This window comes from Lepidochelys kempii, chromosome 6, assembly GCF_965140265.1.
Source record: "Lepidochelys kempii isolate rLepKem1 chromosome 6, rLepKem1.hap2, whole genome shotgun sequence".
Lineage (NCBI taxonomy): Eukaryota > Metazoa > Chordata > Testudines > Cheloniidae > Lepidochelys > Lepidochelys kempii.
Genome location: NC_133261.1, coordinates 39515956 through 39535786, shown reverse-complemented (window position 1 = coordinate 39535786; position 19831 = coordinate 39515956). Strand labels below are relative to the sequence as shown.

General features: G+C 41.4%; 2 protein-coding genes across 18 annotated transcripts in view; one reads left to right on the top strand and one right to left on the bottom strand.

Annotated features, from left to right (window-relative positions):
* The window catches only part of PPFIBP2 (PPFIA binding protein 2), a 217809-nt gene extending 198871 nt beyond the window's left edge, over positions 1–18938 (top strand). For 14 of the 15 annotated variants that reach the window (XM_073347678.1, XM_073347667.1, XM_073347677.1 and 11 more), the window contains 10 exons: positions 2380–2412; positions 5588–5726; positions 6550–6678; positions 7566–7716; positions 7956–8067; positions 8834–8922; positions 10654–10776; positions 12301–12426; positions 16981–17169; positions 18362–18938. In XM_073347678.1, coding sequence (XP_073203779.1) covers positions 2380–2412; positions 5588–5726; positions 6550–6678; positions 7566–7716; positions 7956–8067; positions 8834–8922; positions 10654–10776; positions 12301–12426; positions 16981–17169; positions 18362–18559 — 1289 coding nt within the window. In that variant the 3' untranslated portion in view covers positions 18560–18938. The remainder of the gene's footprint in view (positions 1–2379; positions 2413–5587; positions 5727–6549; positions 6679–7565; positions 7717–7955; positions 8068–8833; positions 8923–10653; positions 10777–12300; positions 12427–16980; positions 17170–18361) is intronic. The other variant, XM_073347664.1, reaches the window with a different exon arrangement.
* A 35-nt stretch (positions 18939–18973) lies between these two features.
* Positions 18974–19831, bottom strand: part of CYB5R2 (cytochrome b5 reductase 2) — a 35263-nt gene continuing 34405 nt past the window's right edge. The window contains exon 14 of one of the 3 annotated variants that reach the window (XR_012159359.1): positions 18974–19432. The gene's annotated coding sequence lies outside the window, so the exon portion shown is untranslated. The remainder of the gene's footprint in view (positions 19433–19831) is intronic. The other 2 variants (XR_012159358.1, XR_012159360.1) reach the window with 2 other exon arrangements.

Below are 19831 nucleotides of genomic sequence, written 5' to 3'. Positions count from 1 at the left end.
ATTAATTCCAAATCCGCAGTCTCTCGTTGGAGTCTGTTTTTGAAGTTTTTTTGTTGAAGAATTGCAACTTTTAGGTCTCTAATCGAGTGACCAAAGAGATCGAAGTGTTCTCCAACTGGTTTTTGAATGTTATAATTCTTGACCTCTGATTTGTGTCTATTTATTCTTTTACGCAGAGACGGTCCAGTTTGACCAATGTACATGGCAGAGGGGCATTGCTGGCACATGATGGCATATATCACATTGGTAGATGTTCAGGTGAACAAGCCTCTGATAGTGTGGCTGTTGTGATTAGGCCCTATGATGGTGTCCCCTGAATAGATACGTGGACACAGTTGGCAACGGGCTTTGTTGCAAGGATAGGTTCCTGGGTTAGTGGTTCTGTCGTGTGGTGTGTGGTTGCTGGTGAGTATTTGCTTCAGGTTGGGGGGCTGTCTGTAAGGAAGGACTGGCCTGTCTCCCAAGATCTGTGAGAGTGATGAGTCGTCCTTCAGGATAGGTTGTAGATCCTTGATGATGCGTTGGAGAGGTTTTAGTTGGGGGCTGAAGGTGACTGCTAGTGGCGTTCTGTTATTTTCTTTGTTGGGCCTGTCCTGTAGTAGGTGACTTCTGGGTACTCTTCTGGATCTGTCAGTCTGTTTCTTCACTTCAGCAGGTGGGTATTGTAGTTGTAAGAATGTTTGATAGAGACCTTATAGGTGTTTGTCTCTGTCTGAGGGGTTGGAGCAAATGCGGTTGTATTGTAGAGCTTGGCTGTAGACAATGGATCGTGTGGTGTGGTCTGGATGAAAGCTAGAGGCATGTAGGTAGGAATAGCGGTCAGTAGGTTTCCGGTATAGGGTGGTGTTTATGTGACCATCGCTTATTAGCACCATAGTGTCCAGGAAATGGATCTCTTGTGTGGACTGGTCCAGGCTGAGGTTGATGGTGGGATGGAAATTGTTGAAATCATGGTGGAATTCCTCAAGGGCTTCTTTTCCATGGGTCCAGATGATGAAGATGGCATCAATGTCATCAAGGGGACGAGAGCTGAGGAATCGTTGTTCTAAGTCGGCCATAAAAATGTTGGCATACTGTGGGGCCATGCGGGTACCCATAGCAGTGCTGCTGATTTGAAGATATACATTGTCCCCAAATGTGAAATAGTTATGGGTGAGGACAAAGTCAAAGTTCAGCCACCAGGTTTTCCGTGGCATTATCGGGGATACTGTTCCTGATGGCTTGTAGTCCATCTTTGTGTGGAATGTTGGTGTAGAAGGCTTCTACATCCATAGTGGCCACGGATTACAGACCTAAAAGTTGCAATTCTTCAACAAAAAAAACCTTCAAAAACAGACTCCAACGAGAGACTGCTGAATTTGAATTAATTTGCAAACTGAATACGGTTAACTTAGGCTTGAATAGAGACTGGGAGTGGATGGGTCATTACACCAAGTAAAACTATTTCCCCTTGTTTATTCCCCACCCCCCACTATTCGTCAGACGTTCTTGTCAACTGCTGGAAATGGCCCACCTTGATTATCACTACAAAAGATTTCCCCCCCACCCCTGCTCACCTTAAGTGATCACTCATTACAGTGTGTATGGTAACACCCATTGTTTCATGTTCTCTATGTATATAAATCTCCGCACTGTATTTTCCACTGAATGCATCCGATGAAGTGAGCTGTAGCTCACGAAAGCTTATGCTCAAATAAATTTGTTAGTCTCTAAGGTCCCACAAGTACTCCTTTTCTTTTTGCGAATACAGACTAACACGGCTGCTACTCTGAAACCATACATAACATAGGATTTCCTAAGGGGGACTAGGTACCTAAATGCCCTTTGTGCCTACGAAAATCTCACTGTTAAACCCATATTTAAGCAACTAAGACTTCAGTTCATCAAATCACTTAAACGTGCTTTAACTACATACATACTGAAGTGCTTTATTAGAAGGGGTCCTAATTACAGAGTCTGATTATCAAACATGCTAAGTACCCCACTCTTCCCATTGAACTCAGTTTCCACATTTCTAATGAATTCCATGTAGCTTTGGGGAATGCTCCTTTTGAGATGTTTTTTAATTTTTGAGCTGTACAGTAGGTTTGCAACACATTACAATTGACTGGAAAGAGGTAAAAAAAAAGTAAGATTAGTAATAAACAAAAAGTCATCCCCATCTGTTTTAACTGACAATTTGTGCAAAACTTTTTAGGTTTCATATGTGCCATTGCAAATCCACTTTCATTTACAGTGTAACTTTGCTTTCTGTCATTTTTTCCCCCTGCCTTTGATGCTTGGTTATTTATTTCTTTGCTTTTCTGTAACTTCATATTGCTGGATTTTCCATCATCTTTGCTTCTTCATCTGGCTTTCTGCTTCTTGGAATGGCTGAAGATCGCATCAGAAGTATTAGTGCACCAATATTAGGTACTGTATCAATCAAGATGCAATTGTAACCCACTGTGAATTTTCCTACTTGCTTTCTTTTCTGTTTTTCCCCTTTAAAAATGCTACTTGCAGGTGTGTGTTGGGAGTCCTAATTACATTAGGCGAGTATAATCCTGAAACAAAAGAACCGCTTTTCTTTTTAAAGTATTAGGTCTTGTCTGCACTGGGAACTTACTTACGCAGGGCAATGTCACTCAGGGGTGTGACAAATTCACCCCTGAAACGTAGCTATGCCCTGGTATAGACAGCACTAGATCATTGGCAGAATTCTTCCATTGACTGTCTCTTGGGGAGGTGGATTAACTACAGTGACAGGAGAACACCTCTCATCCATGTAGGCAGTGTTAGCAGTGAAGTGTTATAGGGCCGCAGTTGTGCCCCGTAGCGTTTTAAGTATAGACATACCCTTAGTGTAGGATTTTCAGAAGCACTCAACAATGGACCCACTCTGCTGTCACTGATATCTGGTAAAGCTACCATTAACTTGGAGGGGAGGGGAGAGGCCAATGTTAAGAGCTTTAGAAAAATCCTATTCTTATTAAATCAAAATCTTGTAAGAAATTAGTGTTAAGATATTAAATATTAATTATAAACTGAAAAACATCACCAGTACAAATGCTTTTATGTAAACTTGCCCTTTATGCAAAAAACTTAATCAACTTTTATTATTATTTGTGTTGAGGTTTTGCCTACAAGCCCCAATCTTACGGAATCATAGAAATGTAGGACTGGAAGGACCTCTGAAAGGTCATCAAGTACAGCCCCCTGTGCTGTGGCAGGGCCAAGTATCCCTAAACCATCCGTGATAAGTGTTTCTCCAACCTGTTTTTAAAAACCTCCAGTGATGGGGATTCCACAATCTCCGTTGGAAGCCTATTCCAGAGCTTAGCCACCCTTATTATCAGAAAGTGTTCCCTAATATCTCATTTAAACCTCCCTTGCTGCAGATTAAGCCCTTATTGCTTGTCATATCTTCGGTGGACATGGAGAACAGTTGATCACCATCCTCTTTATAACTGCCCTTAACATATTTGAAGACTGTTATCAGGTACCTCCTCAGTCCTTTTTTCTCAAGACTAAACATGCCCGGTTTTTAACCTTTCCTTAAGTTTTCTAAACTTTTTTTTATCATATTTGTTGTTTCTTCTGGACTCTCTCCAATTTGTCCACATCTTTCTTAAAGTGTGACGCCCAGAATTGGACCCAGTACTCCAGCTAAGGCCTTAACAGTACCAAGTAGAGTGAGACAATTGCCTCCCGTGTCTTACATATGACACTCCTGTTACTATTTCCCAGAATAATGATATAATTTTTCTGCAGCTTCATCACATTATTGGCTCATATTCAATTTGTGATCAACTATAAATCCCTCCAATATCATCACCAACCTAATTATTCTCCTTTTTGTAGTTGTGCATTTGATTTTTTCCTTAAGTGAAGTACTTTGCACTTGTCTTTATTGAATTTTATCTTGTTGAACTCAGACCAGTTGTCCAATTTGTCAATGTTATTTTGAATTCTGATCCTGTCTTTCAAAGTGTTTGTAACCCCTCCCAATGTGGTGTCATCTGCAAATTTTATAAGCATATGCACCATTATCTATTCTAGTCGTTCATGACAATATTGAATAGTACAGGACCCAGGACTGACCTCTGCAGGACACCACTAGATACACTCTGCCATTTGACAGCAAACCACTGATAGCTACTCTTTGAGGAGGACCCCATTGTGCTAGGTGCTATATCACACAGTAAAAAAGGACAGTTCCTGCTCCAAGGGACATACAGTCTGATTGTTGTCCTGTGCCAATGTGGTTTCTCCTTGCATACTATAGGGAGATTGGAATCTAGTACTCAAGATGTACTGTGTAAATCTGAGAGAATTGTGACCTTTGTTCAGAAGGACTGCATAGTACAAGGTGAATGTCTCACCCAAGTGATTTGAGACGTCCCTGGGTTTATATGGGACCTTTCTCCATGGAAGCACCCCCTTCAGTAAGGATTGGAACCAATATTTAACCAGGTTGCTCAGTCACCGCGATATCCAGGAAGGATGTAGGGAAGAATAAAAGGAACAACTGCAGCAAACCTTAGCCCTGTTTCCATTTCTTTCTTATGGCATTTCTAAGATGGGAGGGCCCAGAAAATTAAAATAACTCTAGAATTAGACAAGTGTACTAGGTGAGTTTCCGTATAATACTGTTCCTCATGATTTCACAAATTTGTGAGGATTCTACCCCCCTAGCGAAAAGCTGCATAGTACTTTTGTTTAGTTTCTTATGGCACTCCTTGACCAATCAGGATTTCACAATTGTCATACTGGCCCAAATTTTTGGCTGGCATAACTGCATTATTTGGCCCTGTATCCATACACTAGGATCACCTCAGACTTCATGATTATAAGACGAGGGAATTAGAAGTTGTTATAACACACACTTGGCCAGCTCTGATAATCCACCAGAGGGCAGTGTACCAGTGTGGACGAACTATTTTGTTAGCTACAGACAGGATATAAAGGGCGTTGACCAGACCAGCTGCTGCTGTTCATTAATGAGACTGAGTTTGCTAAAGTAACACAGAGCCACTGTGACAGGTCTGTTGGGCTCACTCCCTTCCCGAATCTCTAAACAGCTGACCCAGCCATCCCCCACATGGTGGCAGCCATGCATTACTCTAAATGCTATTTACTATATGACTGATGTCATTACTATTTAAGGAACTTTCTAAATCAGTGGTAACACTGTGACACAAGTTCAGTTCTTCCCACAGACAACAGCTAAATTCTGCTTCACTGAAGTTAATGGGAATGCGCTAGTTTACTTGAGAGCAGAATTTGCCCTTTTTCAAAGTAGGATTCCTTGAACGAGTTGGAATAAATGGTATCAATCCAAATGATTTTCAGAGGTGAAGTTGAGTGGGGGTACACACTCAAGTTTTTGCTCAGTGATTCACAGACTTCACAGTTGGTCTAAATTGTCTGACTGGTGTGTATTCTGACTTTCTGTATAGTGGCATTTGTTAGTGAAATTATTTGTTTTTAAAGCAGTTATGGCTTCATTTCTGTGAAGCATTGCCTTCTAGATTGTTTCTGAATTAATAACTTGTACATTGTGGACAAGTAGCTTAAATAACCTATCTATTGTTTTTAATCTCAGGAGAGACAGAGAATATGGATGGTACAATAACTTCAGATGAACTTTCACCCCTTTCTTCTGGAACAGAATCGGGTCCACAGTCTCCATTGTCTCCAGAAAATAAAAAGAGCCCAAAAGGCATCAGGAAAATCTGGGGAAAGTAAGACCTTCTAATTCTTTATCCATGCCCTGTCAAAATGTTTCAGATGAGAACATTTTCAGTTTACAGCATGTTCTAGAAGACCTAGAGGATCTGTACCTGTAATAAAACAAAATGTCAAATGCAGTAATCAAACTCAGCAACTCCGCAGTGTCCATGTGGGCGGGTATATGTGTACACATAAGATTAAGAGAAAATGGATTCCAGTACTAATAAAGGAGCAGACATGCTATAGGAAGAAATTCAATACAAAGGAGAAGTCCTCTAATTTCTTAATGTAATACATTAGTTGGAAGCCAAAAAACTTTAATAACCATATATTTTTTTCACTAGCCTTCCATTTCTGAAGGCATAAATTGCAAATACAGGTTTAGTCTTACCCTGTCCTGTCAGACACTTGCCTTGACTGTCGTTTGACAGTCTGAGTCCCAGTGTTTAGACTGGGGTACAGTGTCAGGACTGAACAGCGTTACTTGCAGAGCACAGTGCTTTCCACAAGGTTTGGTCTAGCTGCCTAATCTAACCATCTGTGTAACCATCTATTATATAACCATATATATATGTAACCTTTCTTGAGTTTGCTCAAGAAAAGATTATTAAATGGTCCCAGAAAAAAAAAATAATAGCCAGATCTTAAAGTTTCCTTGGAACTTACAAAAAGCTGAAATTATCAGTGAGTTCCGTATCTTCTCTCTAGCTTTAGTATAAATGTTTTGGGATTAGTGGTGGGCTAATGTATCTTTCTAGTGTATTTACATTTTATGTATGAAATGGAAATGCTGTATGTCATGCTCTAATACTTGGTGTTCTGCTCTCTGTAAAGAATAAGAAGAACTCAGTCAGGTAACTTCCATGCAGACGATTTAGGTTTGGCTGAATTTCGAAGAGGTGGTCTCCGTGCAACAGCTGGACCTCGATTATCTAGATCAAAGGAAACAAAGGGGCAGAAGAGGTAATCACTCTCTCTTATAATATTGTATTACTTTCAGTGCATGAGAGGTAGTATTGTGAACAGAGTGTATCTCCTGTGGTGAAGTACTGTCCAGCATACTTCACTAGAAATGAATCTCACTATAACTAGAAAGGATTTTTCTGGCTGAGCTTATCTGCACTGTTGCAGTTGCAGGGGGTAATGACAGCTTCTGGCTGAGTCTGAGAAGCCATAATTGCTCTTGTAACAAAGAGCAAGTGTAGCATGACGTCCTCCTCTTCATTCCCTGCTTTGGGAATAGCTGCAGGATGCCTGGGAATGAAGGATTTCATCATAACTCTCCCCACATGGATGATGGAAATTTCTCTCCTTTCTCCTCTCTCCTCTGAGTTTTTCAAGAGTAGGTTGAGCTGAATCTACGTAAGAACGTTCAAATTAACCTACTATATATTGCAATGTCTATTTACCATATTATGTACTGCAGGACTAGATATTAATTCTTTTTACTGGAATCCAGAGCAAAGAGAAGCACATCAGTAGATATTAGTAATTACCCACATGGCAGAGACCCTGGTACAAATGCACCTTTTGGCTGTTTTTCAAACAAGATCAAAACAATGTACAAGCAATTGGTCCATGAATTGAAGTTAATTTGTTTATAATCTTTTAAACATTTCTCAGTGTTGTCAACTGACACTAATGAACTTTGCAGGATCAGGTCCTAACTTACTAATTGGTATGGTGGTTTGTTTTTTTTAACAGAAGTTGGAAAAAAATATATTTAAAAGTGTTAAAGTAAAACTATTATTAAAGCATCGCTAACCTCCCCATGCCAGGTTAGAAGGCTTTTCTAAAGTGTCAGTTAATTGTCTTTAGTGTGATCCTCATACAGCACTTGTGCTTTTCAGTGACTACAATGCCCCATTTGCTCAGTGGAGCACTGAAAGAGTTTGTAACTGGCTTGAGGACTTCGGTCTTGGTCAGTATGTCATTTTTGCGCGGCAGTGGGTGACTTCTGGCCACACGTTATTAACAGCAACACCTCAGGACATGGAAAAGGTAAGAAATCTGGAATTATTGCTGTCTATTAGGCAGGTGTAGATGGCTGGTCCTTTATTGTATCAGTCTATTGGCCACTTTTAGATGCAAGCATCAAAATATAGCAGCTAATTCAAAAAGGTGCGTAGTCTTCTTTATGTAGCAAAAACTAAAATCACTCTCTCTCACATGCACGAGTTCTGAGATAAAAGGCACCACATAAGGACAAGCTATTTATTATAATTATTTTTTTATTACAGGAACTAGGAATAAAACATCCTCTGCACAGGAAGAAATTAGTTTTGGCTGTTAAATCAATAAATACAAAACAGGATGATAAGTCTGCACAACTAGATCATATCTGGGTGACACGTAAGTGCTTGTGGAATTCTGGGACTAGAGGTTGGGTTTTTTACCTCAACTGAGAAGTAATGAAAATGTTTCATGTATTTCTTGTACACAGTGAATGAGAGTTCTCATAGAAAAGTATGTTAAAGCCAGTTGATTATCGAATTGATTGATCGTCTAAACGTACTGTAACATAGTGGCATTTGGAATATTTCATTGGAAGAATATTTTAGAGATTTACATTTTAAAAGTTTGGTTTTCTTGAATGCCAGTTATAATGAATATGCCTTATTTTTTCAAAGCTTACTTGCTTTTTGATTTCTGTGGAAATCATAACTGAATTTAGGACTCAGAAAAAGGCAACTGGAATTCAGCTTAAAATACCTCAGGCCAGGGATCAAGCAACCCCTCCAATGTAACCGCCTTGAGGGGGACTGAGTGCGAGTAACTAGATTTTTTATGCCTAATATGAAAGGCGCTAAATGGTCCTGTAGAGTCACATGCTCAGTCATATAGTCCATCCTCTAAAGCATTTCAGGAATTTAATTTGTAGGTTTTGGTGGGAGCTGCCTGCCGCTCTCAGACAAAGGGAGGGCCATTTTGGGCAGAAGGCCTTGAAAGGGCAGTGAAAAAGAGAATAGGTGACTCATGAGTTTCTGAAGAGGGTCAGAGGACCCTGAGTATGAGTGAAGGTGCAGAGGGTGTGGAATTTCATCTTCAAGGATTGTTTCTTGATCTGAAAAGACTTCTAAATCTGGATTTGTTTTCTCCACTATTTTTATATTTTCAGGATGGCTTGATGATATTGGCTTACCTCAGTACAAAGATCAGTTTCATGAATCCAGAGTTGATGGGAGAATGTTGCAATACTTAACTGTGGTAAGAAGGTTTTACCATAAAACCGCTTTCCCCCCATTCAGACTGACTCTGAACCCTCCATCTTGCAAACACAGTAGATTCTGCTTAAAAGCAATCCTGATATTAGCAACTTCTGATTAATGGCAACATATTGCCAGGAACCAGTCCCATCCCATTAACGTCAGCGTTAATGGGATTCAGATATTAGCAACAGCATGCTCCTTATTAGCAACTTCTTTTGGAAGAAAAGAGCCACCTGCACACAGGTTTGTGAGGCTGCAGCCAGGGAAGGAAGTGCTGGGACATATCTTCTCTGGTTGCAGCCTCGAAAACCTGCCTGCGGCCATGCTTAGCACATCCCAGTACTTCCTTCTGGGGATGCAGCCCAGCAAACATTCCTGCAGACAGGGACCACACAGGAAGTAAGGAGCTGTGGGCTGGGAGGGGAGGCCGTGGGCAGAGCAGTAGCAGGGAGAGGGGCTGCAGCCCAGATGTTGGAGCTGCACAGTACCTCTCCCTGCATTCTCCGGACTGCACTTTGCCAGGGGACTGCATACAGGGAAGGAAGCACTCAACAGGTTGAACCCTGACCCCAGGAAAGTGCAGGGAGAGGTACCGAGTAGCTCCGTGGGCCCTGCATCTGGGCTGCAGCTTCCCTCCCCGCTGGCATGTTTGCAGGGTTTCAGACAGGGAAGGCCTGCCCAGTGCTTTCTTCCTTAGCTGCTGCCTGAGAAACCTGCTTTCCATGTATTAGCAGCTGCCCCATAATAGCAACTTTTTGCTGTCAACCCAGGGGTTGCTAACAAGCAGAGTGTGCTGTGTTGAGGAAAGAGGAGGGAGTTAGCTACTATTTTACGGGTAACTTTCCAGCAATATTCCTTTTAGTCTGGGACTTTGCTCACATTCAAAAGAATCTAAAGGATCTATACAAGGCAAAAATTGGGGGGATGGGGGTCACCTTATCTACTGAATGGTGGAGGGAGAGCCACCCAAAGATAAACCAGTAGTCGCTATATCTGCCTTAAGAATAGCATACAGGAGATTCAACTGCAGCTGGCTACTGCAAGACATCTGACTACCAGGACCATATCCACACAGTATGTTTAAGAGTATAATGACCTAGAGTGCGTGCAGCTCAGGATATTTAGCCTGGTCACTTGGTAACTGATATTTAGCACTGGAGACCAGTATTGAACCCAGTATGTTGTAAGGCCTTGACCAAATTGGTATCAGAACCATACAAGCTATAGCTATGTTTAAATATTTATTGATGGTAAGGCTCTAGCATCACTTCCCTGTCTAGTGTGGATAAAGAATTTTCTTTTTGTCTTGTAACTGCAATAAAACGATTGTATAGTTCAACTGGGTATTAGTCCATAATATAACTTTGGAGAGCACTGTTCTCAGAAGAAAATTTCTGTCCCTACTGATCAAGGAGACCATGCTAGAACCCTGATATCTACCACTTTATTTAAATGTGGCCATAACAAGTATGACCCCAGTGTGGACATGGTCTTACTCAACTGAGAAATACTCCATCTCCAGTTTCTACTTAAAAGACCAATAGTCTTATAGATTAATTTTATTAAGATTCAACTGTTTTTTCTAACAGGAATGCATACCATTGATCTAACCTGGATTTCTTTGATACATACAAATGTCACAGCATTTATTTTCCAGTGGGTGCGGGGGGGAAATCGGATTGTGCAGTGGTATTCTATGCCACTTTTACCCAGGCTTTTCCTCTTTCAGAATGACCTTCTCTTTCTGAAAGTCACCAGCCAGCTGCATCATCTCAGTATTAAATGTGCCATTCACGTGCTACATGTCAACCAGTTCAACCCCCATTGTCTACGTAGGAGGCCAGTTGATGAGGTAAAGAAGAAATTTGTGTGGCTTGAGTCTAGTGTTTTGATGCTGCATGCTCTAGCCCTACCCCCTCTGCTCCTGCTTGCCACCAAAGGAGTTATTCACTAGTGAAAGAAAACTAACTGTACAAAATACCGGCCACTGCAGCCAGGAGCTGCCTTTGGAATCTCCTCAGGGAAGATCCACATCACAGAGGAGGAAAATAGTGTAAGTTACTGCTTGTCCTCTTCCATCTCACCAGCCCAAACCCAAGAGCAGGTTCCCCTCTGTGTTCCCATGTGGAAGGGAGCCAGGTAGCATTAAGTAGATTGGCACAGGTGGTGTAACTGGAAGAAATGGGATGTATTGAGAAAGGGACAATTTTGGCTGAATATCCAGAAAAGCTTCTGAAGAGCGAGATCTCTCAACACTGTAGAACAATTTCCCGTGGGGCAAGGTAGAAGTTCCATTGTTTGGTCACACATTGGGACCAACTCTGCACTCTCAGTGAGATGGACTACAATGGCAGTAAGTATATGCCATCTGTAAGTGCCAGAGCTGGTTGAATAAATTATTCAGTGAATTTTGCATTTACTTTTAATTATTCAACCACTTTTTTTCCATGGTTCTCCCAGTCTGTAAAGTTTGGCAAATCATTCACAACTATGTAAGAATTTAATAATATTTTTGAGTGAACTCATTGAAATTTTTTATTATTTACTCAACTCTACTAATTTCTCAAGCAGTACTCTCAACAGCACATAAACTAATTTAGCCTTTCTCCAGCCAGCATCAGTTCTTCTCTTAGGGTATGTCTACACTACCCACCGGATCAGCGGGCAGCAATCGATCCAGTGGGGATTGATTTATCGCGACTAGTCTAGACTCGATAAATCGACCCCTGAGTGCTCTCCCATCGACTCCTGTACTCCACCGCCACGAGAGGCGCAGGCAGAGTTGATGGGGGAGCAGCAGCAGTTGATTCACTGTAGTGAAGACACTGCGGGGAGTAGGTCTAAGTACGTTGACTTCAGCTACGTTATTCAAATAGCTGAAGTTGAGTAACTTAGATCGATCCCCCCACCTAGTGTAGACCAGGGCTTAGTCTCTGTATTAAGTACTTAGATAATACAGTAATGGAAACCTTAAAAATAATAATAATTTTCAATATTTTTTGCAGCATAAATAGGCTCTGCATATTGTCTTTTATATGAAGCAGTAGTTCTTAGGTTTCCATCTGTAATAGAATGTACTTTCCATTTCACCCACCAATCCAGATTCTCCAAATCTTCTGAGAGCTGCACAAGATGCTCAGAGCAAAACAGGTTATCTCAGAATCTGGGAAATAGTGATTGTTAGGGAGGAGGAATGATTTAATAGTAACTGATAACGAGGCAGGCATGAAAGGTAAACTCATTAGCTGAGGTTTAGCCTTTTTCAAGTATTGAACTGTATTTTCTTAGCTGAATTGTGTCTGCATGTATGTATATAAACTAAAATTCTCTGTGTAAAGAAGAAGAGTATATTGTCTTTTTGTGGTTGCTTTTACAGAATAATATTTCACCTTCTGAAGTAGTGCAGTGGTCTAATCACAGAGTGATGGAATGGCTCAGATCAGTAGATCTGGCAGAATATGCACCAAACCTTCGAGGAAGTGGAGTTCATGGTGGCCTCATTGTGAGAACTGGTTCATAATTTTATTCCTTTTTTTTTGTATATTAACTTAGAAAATACATTTCCAGATTACTTTACCAAAACTACTGTAGCTGTTTAATTTCCAAGCATGAAACAGAAAGAGGAATATACCTTAATTTTAGTAATCTGATGATGTATGCTCACTGATCAACCTTCTTAAAAGCTATTGAGTCTGTTTTATGTAAATTAATTTTTACAACATAGGAAATGTAAAGAAAAAAGAAATATTAGAAATCTAAAAAAGCAAAATGATGTCACATTGTCTTCCGGACTAATAGGGAGTGCATGAAATAGAAAATTTCTTACTGATAATTTCCTTTCTACTAGCAGCATCTCCCACAATTCTGGATGTGTGGGCTGCTCCCCTCCTCTCTCTAGCTCTCACAGGCGAATTAATATCTTGGTGCTGCATGCTCTGTCCATGCCCTCCTCTGCTCCTGCTTGCCACCAAAAGAGTTATTCCAAAGCTGGAAAAACTTGTATAACAATACGGGTAACTCCAGAGTAAGCAGACTGACTATGTACAGTGGACCAAAAAACAGTCACATAGTAAAGATTCCACTCAACATCTGACCTTTTGGCTCATAAGCCATTCAAGGTGGGTAGATTTATGGGAGAAGCTACGAGCTAAAAGGAAATCATCAATAAGATGTATTTTCCTGTTCTGCAGCCCAGCATCCCCCACAGTTCTGGACATTTGGAAAGTAGTGAGCAGTGAACAGGGAGGATTATAGAAAAGATCAGAAAGAAGGAGGCTGGGGGAAATGTAAGATTTGTAATAATGTAAATTATAAGATTTGCTCAAAGGGGATTATTATTTCTGGGCCACCTCCTGCAGCAACTTTCTGCCAAAGGAAGCATCTGTAGGTGATAGGAAGGACACATTACAGTGCTGGATAAAGGTCGTAGCTGTTGAGCAGGTGGCATCCTTGCAAATTTCCAGTGTGGATGCATTTCTTTCTGTTCCTGAGGTTGCTGGGGATCTCCTGGAGTGTGCCCTGACCCCGTTCAGAACAGAATTTTGAATGCCTTGTGTGCCTCCACACCGCAATGGAGGACTTGGAAGCTGCAGGTCTTTTTTTTCCCACTAAAAAAAAAAAGAAATAGGCTGGCCCATCTTCTCATGGATCCTTTATGTTTGAGGTAGATTTTCAGAGCTTTTCTGACATCTGAGGTGTCACCCCTCTTCTCCATGGACACAGTGAAGGATGGATCAGCTCTTGGGAAGTGTGGAAGGAAGGGTCCAGCTTAGGGATAAAAGAGTCAGGAGTCACACTGACTTGTCCTTGTGGAACATGCAGTAAGGCTCCTGCATCGATACGGCTGCCAGCTCTAGCGCTCACCTGGCAGGTGTGATGGCTATCAGAAGGCAAGTTTTGATGGAGAAATAGAATGCTGGTATTGACATCAGTGGTTCGAGGGGATGACTTGTCAGGGCCAGGGCTTTGGAGCAGAGCCCGGAGCTGGAGCGCAGAGCAGCTCTGGAGCAGTGGAGCTGCAGGTTTTTGCCTGGAGCTGGAGCAGAGCCGGAGCACAGCTCCAAAGCCCTGGTCAGGGCTCCTTGTTTCGCTTTGGTTGTTCACGTACACGACCATATTTGTGTTGTCTGACTGAATCAGAACATGTTTCTCCTCTACACTGGATTGGAACCATGGCAGCTACAGCTTGACTGCTCTTAGCCTTAGGAGGTTTATGTTGTAACCCCTTTCCACTGCGCTCCAGCTGCTTTAAGTGGTTTGGGACTCCCAAGTGTGCTCCTCAGCTCTCCAGGTTGGCATCAGTTATGAGAACCAGAGGATCTGGAAGACACATGGGCATAGCATTGCAGATATTGCCCTGGGCTAACGACCATTTTAAGGAGCTGAGCATTAGCAGCAGGACCTTTATGCAGTCCTTCATGTGTTCTGGGGAGTGGCCCACACCTTTAAGATGAAACCTTGAAGATGCCTGATGTGTGATTGTGGCCATGGAGTGATCCCTGCGCACGGCCCTAGGAGGCCTAGTTATTGAAGGTCCAGTGCTAGGGTAGGCCTCTTGCAGCTCGGGAACAATGTGAGAAGGTCCTGAATCTTTGGAACCTTTCTAGAGATGGGTAGATCTTTGCTATTGAGGTGTGTGTGTCTACTCCTAGATGAGCTGTTTTGGTAGACTAGGTCAAGGAGCTTTTCTTGACATTGATAACAAACCCATGCGCCTGGGATGGAGCTCTGTTCAAGATGTCCAGGAAGGGGACACAGATGTATACCTTGGACCTAAGCCTGGCTAGCAGTACCACAAACATCTTGGTAAAGACCCTAGTGTAAGAGGACAGGCCAAATGGAAGCATCCAGTACTGATAATGCTTCCTGCTGTAAGAGAACCTTAGACATCTGTGAGGACACGGTCTGATAGGAACTTTCGAGCATCTGCCAGATCCACTGAAGTCAGAATATCCTCGTGGGACAGGGATGATACAGTAGAGGCCAGGCTCTCCATCCACTTGAGCCTTTTGAGGTCAATATGGCTTGGATTCCCCCCTTGCATTTTTGAAGATGGTGGAGTAAAACCCTAAAGAATCTTTCTTCTGAGGAAGTGTTCTCATCTTTTAGATATGGGAGGGAGAGAGATCGTGTTCTGTAGCAGATTGTGAGTTACAGGGTTGTAGGAGACGGGGGAGAAAAAGTCAGAGGACCTGATGGATCTTGTGTACTTCCCCCCACCCCTTTTTCCCTTTATGTATTTGCATGCATTGAGAGCACAGGTGCTCTCTTGTGGCTTTGGGTGAGACCTTTGGTAGGCAGCTATCCTTAGGGCTAAAGCCCTCTCAAGAGAACTTTGAGTGCAAAGCCCTGTGGCAGTGAGTCTCCAAGCCCATGTCAACTGACTAGGGCTCACAACTGCTGTCTAGGCTAGGGGTTCGGGCTTGGGCTGGAGTCTAGGCTCTAAGACCCTCCCCCCACGCTGGGTTTCAGAGCCTGGGCTCCAACCCAAGCCGGAGTAAGTATACAGCTATTTTTAGCCCAGAATGTGAGCTACGCAAGCCCAATTCAGTTGAACCAGACTCTGAGATTTGCTGCTGTGGAGGGAGTTTCACTGCATAGATGTACCCCCAGAGCCCTCCCTGGCTGAGTCTATTCCTCCAGGGAGTGGGGAGGGGATATGACACTAGAAATTGGGAAGGAGGGTACTGTTTATGAGCCTGACTTCTTTCCCCAGGTCACTCAGGACCCACTTTAAGACTTGGGGTGGGGAGAAGTCTCCCCTTGGGACTTGCATCCTGAGTTGACTGACTGGCATTGTCCTCATCTTTACAGCCTCTCCCTGCTTTGTTCAGAGACTCCCGGTCTGCTTTTTCCATGTTGAAGTCGCCCGCACATCCCTCTTTGACTCATGGCCCCAGGACCTAACAGAGTTTGGGCCGGAAAGCTGGGTACAGTTCACAGTCTTCCAAGCCAGTCTCACAGATGGGGCGTTGTTTAGATTTTGCCCTGTGCTTTTCGGGCTGCTCCATCACATCTGAGCAGTGCAGAGAAGCCAGCAGAGAGGCATGGTAGCAGAGCTCAAAGTGAGTTAAGTCACCTGACTGTAAGCCAACCCCGGGATGAGAGAGACTAGGGAGGGAAAACTGCTCACCCTTGCCCCCAAAAACCCCGAAAAGAGGAAAATAGGTGGCAGCAACAGAACCACCATTCACATGCTGCCACAGAGGGGGTGTAGCCAGAATGAGTAGTGCCAAGACTTTTATGCATCTCTGCGCTGCAGAGGGGGGAGCAGCCCAGATGTCCAGAACTGTGGGAGGTGCTGGGCTACAGAAAAGAAATTATACAGTGGAAATTACTTTAACTTCTTATTGATAAAACATCACCAGAGCTGTTCAAAGAAATAAAGTGAACTTATGAGACAGAGGCTGGTCACAGATAAAAAATTTCCCTGGGTCGCTGAGCTGTGGCCCCTTTGCAACAATCAGGAATTGTTTAGACTTGGGAGTTAAGATGACAAGCAGCTAGGGTACATCTACACTGTGTTTTAAAACCCACGGCAGCAAATCTTTGAGCCTGGGTCTACAGCCTTGGGATCATGCTACGGTGTTGGAACCAGCAGTGCTGCAGCCTGATCCTGAATGACCATAGCTGTGGATTTTAAAACACAGTGTAGATGTACCCTTAAGTAAAATAAGGGCACTTTGAGTACAGTGAGTTGCCTTTACAAATGTTTAGGGCTTTTATTTCACTTTCTTTGCAACATAAAATTACCACAAGTATTTCCTAACTTCTCTATATGTTAATACAGGAAATAGCTAAAGAGCACTGCAAATACTGACATAATGTTGTTTAGTTAAAGGCATTTGGAAAGTTTTTTCAGGTGACTCCTGTCACTTACACTAGTTACTCAAGAATGAGTGAGACTTTTATTTATTTCTCTGATAGTATCTGACAGAAACGTAATTATTAAGAACATACAGATCAGCATTATAGGATGACTACATTTTTTTTAAATATGTTTGATGTTGTAGAGGTTTATCTACATAAAGCATAATTTTTGTGGTGTTCTTAATAGATTCTTGAACCTCGCTTTAATGGTGACACACTGGCAATGCTTCTTAACATTCCACCTCAAAAGACCCTCCTGAGACGGCACCTGACCACTAACTTTAATGTGTTAATTGGGCCAGAAGCACAACAAGAAAAAAGAGAAATAATGGAATCTACAGCTTACACACCTCTGACTACCACTGCTAAAGTTCGGGTATGCCACTCTGAATTCTAGGATCTCTCAGTGTAGTTCAGTTTGCTTTTCTTACAAACTAAGGGGCCAACTCTGGGAAGTGGGGGAGGCCAGTTCCCACTAAGGTTACATTTTAGTTATTCTTAATTTTAGTCTTCTTTGATATTCTTAATACACAGAGATTCAGCACAAACCCATCATAATTTACTAAAGAAATAAACATGCAATATCAATACCTTTTATTCAAAGGAAACGCAATCCAAAACAAAATATTCATTTTTATCAATAACTGTTCCCAGTTTTAACAAAGATTTAACCAAGTTTCATAAAAAAATTTCTGAACTGAATAGCGTTGAAAATTTAAAATCCTCTTCTTTTGAGCTCCTACAGTATGTTTGATGCCAAGTATACAAATGGTATCTGTTAAATCAGAGCTTTTCCCAGTGGCCTAATACAGTGTTAGGATTTGCAGAACATATACATCAACTCTAATTGAAGCCAAAAATAGAGCGAGGGCTGTTTGTAGACCTGATCTTGTGGATACTTATGCACGAGTGACTTCATTTTTGTATTGATTTCAATGGAGTCTCTCAGATAGGTAAGTGCTATGCTTGCTACCTATGACCCCAGCTTAAGACCATCCTTGTTGAGAGAAGTACTGAAGCCTACACTTGTGGCTTTGACTCAGCAAAGTACTTAAGCACCTGCGTAACTATAGACACATGAATTGTCCAACTGAAGTAGTGCTAGCTGTGTAACTTTAAATAATAGTTTAACATATGATGTTTTCAGTTGGCAACTGTATGACCAGCGAAGTCAATTAATCTGAGCTATGGTCAAACCCTACTAAATCACGCCAATGGGGGGGGAGATTTTTCATGAATTAGCAAATATACAGACAACCATGATTTTAAAAAACTGTCACAAAACACACTTGTTCAACTGTGAGAATTCATCATGATCCTAGTAAATGTACTGTAGTATAGCTAGCAAAGATAATCCAGGGGTGTTAATCTCAGCACAGTGTTCTGCTATTATATCCTTTAGTAACAAACCTACAAGGAGGGATGATTAAAGCTGCATTTTTCTAGTTTGTAGACTTCAGTCAAGATTTGTGCATTGTTGGCATGTACAAAATTGTAACTTCAAACTAGATTTTACATTTTAGACCAGTTGTTTCTCTTATGTAAAACTTTATATTTCATTATTTTAGCCAAAGAAACTTGGATTTTCACATTTTGGAAACCTAAGAAAAAAGAAATTTGATGAATCTACAGATTACATTTGTCCCATGGACACAAATCCAGGTGCAACTAATGGTACTCAGAAGAGCTATGGTGGATACAAAGGACTTAATCAACTCACTGATAGGGAATTGGACAAACTGGATCAGGTGGGACAAATAGATTGATGTCATTCTCATCTCTCATCCTCTACATGCATTCCAAAGCTTGCCAATTACCTTTTGTTACCATATAACAAAGTCTCTGCTACATCCGCATGAACTTATTGAGAACGTACGTATGGGCTGTGGATGCTTTTGAAGAGTTTTATACTGAGAATGTCAGATGAATTATATTTTTAATCTTTGTAAGCGTAAACCCATCTATCTTCAAGCCCTTTTTCAGGTACATCAAACCTTTACGCTAAGAAGGTTAATGTATTGGACTGTTAAATTTGGGGTTAAACACCAAATTTTTTTTGTACTTTTAATTATATAATCCATGAGTACTGCACAGAGAAATTTTATCTTTATAAGTGGTTTGTAATGTAATAAAATCTTATTCAGATCAGTTTGTACAGAGGTATCAATTTGTATTTTATTCTCGTAAGTACAACTGGATTGTATATTTTAAGACGTTAAACTGAAGAGTGCATCATTTGCACCATGTAAATGTATTACATACTTTATGAAATAATTATGCTTAAGCATATAAACACATGAACATTATCAATTAGACAATAAAAGAATACTTCCATTTTGTTACATATGTAGTGATCACTTTCTCTCTGTAATGGAATTTAGTTTACACATCACACACAAACAGTAGGTTTCCATAAAAACTCTATCCAGCCTCCTTCCTGACAAAGTCTGTGTAAAGTACTTCAAACCCTGAAAAAGGGAGCTGTTGGACGTTGTGAGAGCTTCTGTAGTGCACGAGAGCCAGATAGGGGCAGATCCTCTGCTGGTGTAAATTATCATCGCTCCAGTGACTTCCGTAGAGCTATGACAACTTGCATTAGCTCAGACTGTCCCAGAGAGAAGCCAGATTAAATAATTCTCCTAAGTGAGAAACCAGATAAGAGAATGATCACAAAATTGATATGACTGATAATTCATTTTTCATTTGCATGGTTTACTGCATCTAACACATCATTTGTGCTCATTACCTAACCACTGTCTTTTCTGGTATAAGTCTGTGCTGTGTTATTTAGAGGACCCCGTTAACAAAAATGTTTTAGCATGTGTTTTAGTGATAAAAGGGTGATATATTTCACATATAGTGGCTCCTGTGTTAGTGTTAAATAAGATTAACAATACTATGTTAAAGAAATGAGAGGACCAAATCCCAACAGAGTTGAGCGCTGTCAGTATCTGTTGTGAATGTACTGTAGTTTGATGCTCGACATGTTTACTGAAAGGAAATGTCCAGTTACAAGGTAAACGCAGCATCTAAGTGGT